The sequence below is a fragment of the Solanum stenotomum genome, chromosome 12, assembly GCF_019186545.1.
Source record: "Solanum stenotomum isolate F172 chromosome 12, ASM1918654v1, whole genome shotgun sequence".
Classification (NCBI taxonomy): Eukaryota; Viridiplantae; Streptophyta; class Magnoliopsida; order Solanales; family Solanaceae; genus Solanum; species Solanum stenotomum.
The window spans coordinates 39,822,792-39,833,405 of NC_064293.1; the positions used below are offsets into that span (position 1 = coordinate 39,822,792).

The window sequence follows — 10,614 nt, forward strand, 5'->3', positions numbered from 1 at the left end:
TTACTTAGGTATCTTTTTTTACTTCTTTTGAAAACTAGTACAAAGTAGAAAACCCTAATAATTAAAACAAGAAGAATATCTTTATATTGTCAATTTAACGATGATTTTCTTAGTATTCGACATATTTTTTGGTTAATATAACTGTGAGTGTGCGTATAATGACGACGGAAACAATAATAATATATTAAAAAAATGAATATTCTCAGCTGTAGAGAAAAAAAGTAAGTAACTGATTTTTACACTACACAGCTATCTTACAAATCTAATTTTTAATTTTATGCAAATTTTAACCAAGTATATAATGGATAATCGATATATAATTAGTTTATTATACAAGCTAAAAATTGTTAGGATCCCTCGTTTTGAACTGATTCTAAATCATATTTTTTGCCACGTGGAATACACTAACCTCATTTGCTATAAGAAAGTTATTTTCAAAGTTATAAATGAAAATTAGCTCGTGGTCGGTCTCGGTTAGTTAGTTCTTCTCTTCAAATAATTGGAAGTTTGAAAAAAGAAGTAAAACTTGTTCATTTCATATTTTTTAAGAGAGAACAAAATCAACTACATGCAATTGGATGTTAAGGTTAAAATCTACATAAACTATACCATTCTAAAACCCTTCTTATAAATTTTCACTAAGTATGTTGTTATATATGTATTGAAAGAAAAAAAATTACTAATTACTTTTGCGTTTCACAATGAATAAACAAATGAATTTGCAAACAAAACAAGTTTTTCGAAGGTTTCTTCTTATGAAATTTGAATTTTTCTGTTGATAGATTGTAACTTGAAACATAACTCAAGTTGTGAGCTAAACAAAAGGCATAATTCATAAACAGACACTCAAACTAACCCTCATCTAGCAAGTACACACTCCAACTTTGAGAGTGCACATAACTCAAGTTGTGATCTGAGGGGTATATCAAAACTCAAAAGAACCAGGAGAGGAACGACCTCTATAAGTGCCAAAAAGAAATAGATCGATCAATGAATTACATCTCAATCCCCAACTAGTTGGGATTAGTTATATATGAATTGTTATACGTAGTCTGCCCTACATGGCACGAAAAAAATATTAGGATAAAGGAAAACAAAAATGATAGCTAACTTGTACAGTACAATATTTTTTGCTTAGAGCTTACACTGGACAAACTGGCTCACGCTACACTGTTCTTGTTCCTTGTACAAGAATCATCAGACAGCAGATGCTACTTGATTGGTTTGCTTCCTTTTCTTGTTCTTCCTTCGATGAGTTTTCCCTTTCTTCTTTGAAGGCGCTTTAGATGGCTTTTGTTTTATGCTGGCTTCTTCATCAGAGGGGGCGTCACTCAAGGAACCCTCCTCATCATCAGAACTGAGAATAAAATCCTCTACAATGTCTTCGTCAAAGGCAGTTTCATCTTGCTGATCCTTCCTTCTCTTCTTTTTCTGTTGTTTCTCCTCTGTAGACTCCTCATCCCTGCAAGGCATCATACCGGACAAATACATTCATATACACCAACAAAAGAAAGATAGCTTGTTGATCCCCGTCAGGTCTCAAGGGTTCTTTTCCTCTTGAGGAGGGGGTTATAGGTGGTGGGAATAGGTAAGTGGTGAAGAAGAATGTGAACATACTTGGGAGTGCCTGCAGGTAGCCAAGAAGAACTGAAGACAGCATCACCTTTGCTATCTTCACCATCATCATCTTCATCACTTTCAGTTATCTTACTCCCGAAGGCAGATGAATCTTGGCCAACGAGTATACTGCAGATAAACAAGTTCATTACTTTATGATCAACAGAAAGATCGTCTCCAGATAAAAATCCTAAGAAAAATAGAGTATTGTGAAACCTGGATTCCTTTAATGAATCACTTCTCTGTTGTGCTCTCTGTCGGAGACTAGCAACATATTTTGAAAGAGGACTCACCCCTGCATTCTTATCATCCTAAGGATGAATATGAAGGTCAGAATTATTTCAAGGGAACCAAATCATGAAAGATGATGACATGGATTAATCCTAGACACACAAATCTCTATAACACCCCAACCTATTCATCTTCATCAGAAGGATGCTTTGACAAGTGGACAAAGCTTTCAATGTGTTCCTTACTAACAAACGAAGATAACAAGTATAGGTTGGTTGAAAAATGAAAGGTGATTTACAGGAATATTACTGGTAAATGGGAAAGATAAACATCAGGATGTTCAAACCTCAAGAAAAGATGCTGCCGCTGGGTCATTAGGCAGAAATGAAACTGTCATGCGCTTCTTATTTGTGTACTCCGAATTGGCTTCAATCTGTAGATTTACCAAGTCAACTTCAGGAACTTATAACAAAGGCTTCATTTCAGAAGAAACAATTGGTGCCAGCTAACAAATAGCCCATAATAGAGACTAAAGAAGACTATGCAACTATGCAAAGTTAGATATCCCAGAATCGATACTACAGAAGATCTTTTGAACTCAGAAAACTATGCAAAGTTATTAATGCAGACATGTGACTTGAGAAAATAATCCAGTCATATCACCAAATAGAATCAAGTACCCAACAAACATACCTCGCGAATAATTTGCTTTATTTCGCGACGAAATCTATCGACATTGGTGGACTTGCAGAAGTTGCGTAACCTAACAACAGGGACAGAAGAGAGCTCAAAGAAACCAACTGAGTAGCTCCATTGAGCAAGATGCTCAGCAAGTTCCTCAACCACAGAAAACACACATGCTTCCTGAAATGCTCTCGTTTTCAACGTAAGCTTGCTAACCTGATACATCAAATATAGATTCAGACAACTAAGACAAGTTCTTATAAAGCAGTACACTATTAAAGTAAGTAGAGAGGCATTCTGGAAGTACCCTTAAAACAGTACGGAAATCTATGGCTTTTCCAACTCCCCCTGTTGGAGGCCTATGCAATTCTTTTATTTCCAACATGTCTAAGAGGAGTGGGGAAACAGGAACAAAAGAATTGGTGGATGCAGCAATTCTGTTGAGCATTTTGATGCATCGCAATCTAAGGGGAAAATAGCGAGCAGTTGGAACCAAACGAGCTGCTCCAGAAATTATTTGCGTCAGGGGATAAGCCATGGGCCTAAACTCAGGTTCTGAACTGTATGCACAGATAGCTGCAGTCCAAAGCTCAAGACAATGTATATACTTCCACTGGTAAACCTTCAGAAATGATTCCTGAGAAGGATTGAAAACGAAGAAACTGTGATTGGATCCCCTAAAAGGCAAATATAACAATGAAAAGATATCCAATATGCACATAATACTGAAGCAACATAACACACTGTCACTTTATGATCAACTTGACACTCAAAGCTACTTTGTCTCTTGAAAATTACAAATGAAGGCTAAAATGCATTTTCTCAACTCTTAAAACCAGAATATTCTACCAGAACTTAGTTGACTAAAAGAGAGAGTTAAAAAGATCACATTTTGGTAACCATAATCCAAAACAAATAAAAAGGCGACAAGTTAAGAGTCAAAGTACCTTGCCCTTGGTATTGTGTGCTTCCTTGGATGATTGGTTAGCCTTTTGAGACGATTTCTAGAAAAGATTAAATAAAGGGATAACAATAATTAGCATTTAGCGGCCACTAAAAGGCAAGGATAACTTTCAATAGGATAAGATACTACCAGTAATGTAAAATGCTGAAGCCACTTGATACTCTTTGAGCATCTTTTCATACGTGAAAATATGAATTAAGCTAACATGTATGTTGGAACTCTTAAGCCAAGTATTCTTCATCTAAAGTTATTTAAAAAAAAGAAGAGAAAAACTGCTACACAAGATACACTTTTAAGTTTTACTCCTAAAAGATTTATAGAATAAGCATATATCAGTGGTTGGTAACAAATAGTCGGAAAGAAGACAAGTTATCAGTAACAAAATAACAAACCTTGGTCTTAGTACTACTATGCGCATCCCGTAAAATCATTGCCAACTGCCGAATGAAAACAAAGGCATGCTGGTATGCATTGGGAAGATCCACCCTAAGGAGTTCAACGAAACAATTACCAAGAAATTGAATATGCTGCAGCTTTGACGCATTCATGAATTGGCAGTTCAATAAATAAGCTTTATACATCCCTCTAATGCACTCGTCAATGCAATCAGAGCCAAGCTGTATACACAGATCCCTTAGAAACAAAAAAGAGACAACTGGTAGTGCACCTCCACCTGTACCCCAGAAATGAAGAAGAACCTGAAAAGTCAAATTATGCTTAAGCTTGATTCTTTTAGACAGTGTGAAGAATATCTCATGCAGAGAACAAAAGACCCATGTGATTCATGTATTCTGAAAAACAGAGAAGTCTAAACCGAGAGTGCTTCACAATTATTTTTAAACTTAATTCTTATGGATCTTAATTCAATGAATTTACTTTGTTTGTGATAGTAGGAAATAAGCAGTGTGCGTAGTTTGAAGTGATCAAGGGCCAAATGCCATGTCATTCAACTGTCAGATACAAATTTCATAGCACTGATATAGAAAACACTTAAAAGACCCCAATGACAAATTGAAGATAATTAGCTTTTGATAATAGCTGAAGCCTTGAAACAGCAAATAGCTTTACCAACTCACCCCTGCCCAAAAAGAGAGGGAGAAAGGATGAAACATGCAAATTTCTTGCAAATAAAGTTATATTCTAGCAGAAGAAAACTGCTGTTCTAGATTAATCATTCCTTTGTACAAGAAAAGAGTTATGTGAATTGTAAGTATTAGATCACTCAATCCCATACCTTTATATATTTCCTTAAAAGAACTGGAAAAGCAGCCAAAAATACAGATGAAAATCTGAGTCTTCGTAATGTAAATGATATCATTTCTGTATCTGTCATCTGATTTAGAACATGTAGCGCATTCCCAAGATATGATTTGACCAAGTGGTTGTTGCTCTTCCATCGTTTAGTTTTAGACATATCCTTTATCATCTCCTTCTTCCCACCAGAAGTTGGTAACTTCAACAGGCCACGAAGAATTCCATCCATTTCTTTTAGAACAAATAACATTATCTTGTTGAACACAGTGCTAGACATAGTACTCCACTTTGACTTAGCATCTTCACCAGTATCATCGCCATAATGACAAGCCGTGCGGAAAGCTCTCATGAGAGACCTAATAGCCCCCGAACTCCTGTTTTCATGAATTGAACTACACCAAGCATCCACCATTGCAGTAGTGATGACATTTGTGGATGACTTGACCTCCTTTCCATCTGCATGAACAAGTTGTTCAGTGTCAAATTCATCAGCTTCATCATCTTCGATTTCCTCACCATCCATTTCAGTATCGTCATCATCCTTCACAAAATTGGAATAAGATTCTACAAACATTTCACATACCATGAGAACAATGAGAAGGGAAGATATTGTAAAGACTTACATCAGTATCCTCATCATCAAACTCTAGGAGATCCTTGTCATGCTCTTGCAAGAATTGATAGAACTCTGGATCCTACAGAAAAAAAAAAAAGTGGCATATGCTGGGTTAAATAGATTTATCAGTAATCAGTACAAAAATTTATGGAATGAATATTTGCACCATACTACTCTTGCACTGACAATATCAAAATGTATAGCAGATGGATTACGTTGTTCAATGATACAAGCAGGCTAAATATAGGAATGAGTTATAGATGAATGACCTTAAACTATGTAGGGAAACCTATCAAGATACATCTTTGAATCATATTATTGGCATTTGAAGAAATGATGTTGGGATTCTAATACTCTATTCTCTTGTACTCCACAAAGTACCATCTTGGTACTAATTCTTAATGAAATTTTATTTTATTTGATCAAATAATAAATCAATAACAGACAGACAAAATCGGTTCTTACAAAGAAAAACAAAGGCAATGATAGTAAGCAACTTGTTTGCTGCTTCTGACGCATATTTAAAAGATTGGCTGCTCATGTTTTTGTATTCCTCAAGTTTTTTCAGAACTTAACATAAAAGGTAAAATCATTCAAAAAGAAAGTACTAAAATACAGAACTGAAAGCACAAAAAGAAAGCAAAGGACTCATAGCCATGTCGACATAATTCTCACCTTTTCTTGGAGTCTTTTCAATTGCTCCGCATGTCCTCCCACATTTTGCTCTGAAGATGACTTGGGCATCATTTCATCTGTATTTTCTTCAACCCCAGAAGATTTTTTGCTCAATTTCTTCGATTCTGATATGCCCAACCAAAAAGAAGAAGAAAAAATAGCATAAAACAGGATGTAAAACAGGAAAGTGCGTTGAAAGAAAAACTAAATAAAAAAAAAGAAGCACCTTTGTTCTTCGTCCCCATTGATTGAAATTTGTAAGTTTCTTTTTTCTTGCTAAAACCCTATGATTTGCTGCAGGGTTTAGTGTTCTGAAGATTTTTGCTTCATCGATAAAGCTGGATAGATGAAGAAGTTGGAATTGGGCTTGTTGGACTACTACAATTTGGGTCAAAAATTATAAAGCCCAATATGTTATTTCAGCTAATTACGCAAATGTCCCTTTTTTGACCATTATTAAATTTTGTCCATATTCTGAAAAAAAAATGTGTAAATATGACTTTGGGGTGAACAACATATTAGACTTTTGTCTAACTTCTACATAATTTTAGATCATGTTCTAATTTTTTAAAATAAGTTCTTGAATTTACTCAAATATACCGTAATAAAAAAAGATTCAGAAATTACAAAAACAATTAAAAAAATTAAAAGAATAATTTACTAAATACTAGTTATTTCGAACTAATCCCACTGCTTTGTATTATTTTGTTTCCTTCTTGTTGGTCAAACAGAAGAAAGCTATTTATATTATTGAATTTAAAATTTGTAACGATGGTGGAAAATATGTGTATACCATCATAGTAAGATAACCTACAAAAATAGTTAATTGTATATTGATAGTTAAACGAGTATTGTTTAATTCATTATACCTAAAAAATTGATAGCCATTTGAATTTGTCATTTAAGTTTTATTTAGATATTTGGATTATCGTTTGTTCTATTAACTATCTGGTAAAGTGTTCTCATATATCACTTTTGATTCAAATCTTAGAATTTTTTTTGCATGCATTCTCAAGTGCATATCACGTAAATAAGCTAATCATTTGAAAATATCACCTTTAATTATACAAATTAGCTTTAGTCAATCATAAAACCTCACACTTGTTTTGATCGAGGCTAAGGTATATAATTATAGGGAATAACATATTTAAGGTGGTTAATTTAACTACATAATAGATGCATAAAAAAATCTAAATTTAAATTGAAAATATATATTTAATAGAAATACTTTATTATGTTCATGTGTTTGATTGAAATAGACCGTAGTCAAGTATATAAATGAAATTTATTTGCAAATTTAAGATATATAGACGAAAGCCTTTGGCACTTTGATATCTACTACCACCTACTACCCAATTAAAAAAGATAATTTATAGAATGACCTACCTAATGAACTCACATGTTATTATAATTTTTTTTATAGTAAACTAACAAGTTCAAATAAAAAAATACTACTTCTTTGAATAGAAAAGATTCCACCAATTAAAAAAAAGAGAAAAAAAAGAAGACAAAGGAGTACTTTATATAGTGACCTCTTTATCTCCAATTACTTCAAGCCAAATCCCAAANGAGTGAGCTACACACATGGTTGGAGGGGCTTAAAAGTCTCATTTTAATTGAGTTTAAGGGTCCAGATGACAAAGGTGTAAGTAGAAGGATTTAGAATACAAACTGATACAAGTATAAGGGTTCACCAGACCATTTTGCCTATATTTTTATAAGGTTTTGAATTTACTCAAATATACCGTAATCAAAAAGAAATTACAAAAAAAATAAAAAATAAAAGAATCATTTACTTAATACTAGTTATTTCGAACTAATCCCATTGCTTTGTAATTTTTTTTCCTTCTTGTTGGTCAAACAGAAGAAAGATATTTATATTGTATAATTTAAAATTTGTAACGATGGTGGAAAATATTTGTATACCATAATAGTAAGATAACCTACAAAAATAGTTAATTGTATATTGACAGTTCATTATACCTAAAAGATTTATAGCCATTTAAATTTTTCATTAAGTTTTATTTAGATATGTGGATTACCGTTTGTTCCATTTGAGCATCTAACTATCTAGTAAAGTGTTTCTATTGGACACTTTTGATTCAAATTTTTGAAAAAAATTTCATGCATTCTCAAATGCATATTACGTAAATAAGCTAATCATTTAAAAATGTCACCTTTAATTATATAATTTAGCTTTAATTAATCGTAAAACCTCAAAAAAAAATTAATCGAGAGTCGTGATGTATATAATTACAGAAATGACATATTTATAGTGGTTAACTTAACTACATAATAGACGCTTGAATGTATAAAAAAATCCAAAATTTAAATTAAAAATATATATCTAATAGTTCAAATGTGTAAATGAAATTTGTGCTTAATTGAAACGGATCGTAGTTCACTACACGAAATTTATTTGCATTGGGTATGTAAGCCTTTTATTTTTCTGACCAGACGAAAGGCTTTGGCACTTTGCTATCTACTACCACCTACTACCCAATTGAAAAAGAGAATTTATAGAATGACCTACCTAGTGAACTCACATGCTTATTAATATTTTTTATAGTACACTAAGAAGTTCAAATAAAAAAATACTACCCCTTTGAATAGAAAAGATCCACCAATAAAAAAAAAAGGACAAATGGCTAGCTAACTAGAAAACAGTACTACATTATAATTTATATATAGTGACCACCTTATCTTCAATTACTTCAAGCCAAATCCCAAACCAACCATGAAAAGAGCAAAGGTAGTGTTCATTTCAACACCAGCACTTGGCAACATTGTTCCAATTATTGAGTTTGCTAAACTCTTCACTCAAAAAAACAAAAATCTTTCAGCCACCATACTTTTAATTAATATCCCTCAAAGACCACTTGTCCAATCCTATATTGACTCTCTCGCCACCGCCACCGCCACCGGAAACATCCATTTCCTCTCCCTCCCCGTGGCGGATCCACCGTCTCTCGATCAATTTGAGGCCACTATAGGCTTTTTATCACTGTTGATACAACATCACACGTTACAAGTCAAAAATGCACTTATTGACCTTATTTCAGACTCAGACTCGGACTCGGACTCGGGGCAAGTTGTTGGATTCTTTATTGACATGTTTTGTACATCTTTTATTGATGTTGCCAAGGAACTTAACATCCCATGTTATCTCTACTTTGCTTCCCCTGCTACTTTCTTGAGCTTTATGTTACATCTCCCAATTTTAGATGCTCAAGTTAGTACTAATATTGAGTTCAAAGATTCATCCAATGATTTCAACATTCTTGGTTTTTCCAATCCTGTCCCTATTAAATGTTTCCCTTCATTCATGCTAAAAAGACATAGAGATGGTTACTCTTGGTTCCTACATCATGCAAAAAGGTACAAAGAAACAAAGGGTATTATTGTCAACACATTTCAAGAACTTGAACCTTTTTGCTTAAACTCATTAGTACATACTACTAGTCATGTTGTACCACCAATTTATCCAATTGGACCAGTAGTGGATCATAATGGACCAGCTCAATGGCATCAAGATTCTTGGGGTCATGAAAATGTTATGAAATGGCTTGATAATCAAGAACCATCATCAGTAATTTTCTTGAGTTTTGGAAGTATGGGAAGTCTTAAAGTTTCACAAGTGATAGAAATAGCGAAAGGTTTGGAGAAAGCAGGACACCCTTTTTTGTGGGCAATTAGAGAAGCGCCAAAGGATAAAAGAGAACTTCCAAATGATTATACAAACTTGGAGGAAATTCTACCTAATGGGTTTTTAGAATCAACAAAAGGGAAAGGGCTAGTGTGTGGGTTGGTCCCACAAGTTACAATCTTGGCCCATAAGGCTATTGGAGGATTTGTGTCACACTGTGGTTGGAATTCGATTCTTGAAAGTTTATATTATGGAGTGCCAATTGGTACATGGCCAATATATGCAGAGCAACACTTGAATGCATTTGAGTTGGTGAAAGAGTTGGATTTGGCTGTGGAAATCACAATGGATTATAGAGATGGCACAACATTGGTTTCATCAGAGGAAGTGGCAAAAGGGGTTAAAAAATTAATGGATGGTGATGGTGAGGTGAGACAAAGGTTTAAGAAAATGAGTGAGAAATGCAAAGATGTTTGGAAGGAAAATGGCTCATCTTCTAATTTTCTTGCACACTTGATTGATGAATTAATGGCTGTGATTTGAAGAAGGGTTAGCTAGTCCAACTTGGTGGGCTTTGTTTGACTACAAAATTTAGTAGAAAATTACCAAGAGGTGAAAATAAAGTTTTCTACTTTATGGTATACCTAATTATGTAATTTTGGATTCAAATAAAATAAAATAGTCATTATTATGAATCACATCAATAAAACTTTTATTTTCTAAAAGAGTGAGTAGATATGGATTCTTTTCTCGTAATAAATGATCGATCTCGATTGAAATTAGTAAGAATATTCTTGATAGATTTACCGTATTCTCTTCAAAAAGACAAGCACTTCAAAAACACTTTTTAATACATCAATTCAAGAATAAAAGAACAACGCTCTTAATCATTGTTTGTTTTGTGACTTAGCTAAATCTCGAAAATAG

General features: G+C 33.5%; 2 protein-coding genes across 2 annotated transcripts; one reads left to right on the plus strand and one right to left on the minus strand.

Annotated features, from left to right (window-relative positions):
* Positions 1-952: 952 nt before the first annotated feature.
* On the minus strand, positions 953-6,364 carry LOC125848846 (nucleolar complex-associated protein 2). Its single transcript, XM_049528789.1, has 12 exons — positions 6,268-6,364; positions 6,042-6,166; positions 5,374-5,445; positions 4,731-5,291; positions 3,889-4,194; positions 3,480-3,536; positions 2,840-3,169; positions 2,542-2,748; positions 2,195-2,281; positions 1,834-1,928; positions 1,618-1,746; positions 953-1,462 (listed from the first exon to the last, which is right to left on the minus strand). Exons 1-12 carry the CDS (start codon positions 6,284-6,286, stop codon positions 1,198-1,200), a joined length of 2,253 nt encoding a protein of 750 aa, XP_049384746.1. The 5' UTR covers positions 6,287-6,364; the 3' UTR covers positions 953-1,197.
* Positions 6,365-8,732: 2,368 nt separating this feature from the next.
* On the plus strand, positions 8,733-10,406 carry LOC125848849 (UDP-glycosyltransferase 43-like). The gene has a single exon (XM_049528792.1). The coding sequence runs from the start codon at positions 8,779-8,781 to the stop codon at positions 10,228-10,230; it is 1,452 nt and encodes a 483-aa protein (XP_049384749.1). The 5' UTR covers positions 8,733-8,778; the 3' UTR covers positions 10,231-10,406.
* Positions 10,407-10,614: the final 208 nt, after the last annotated feature.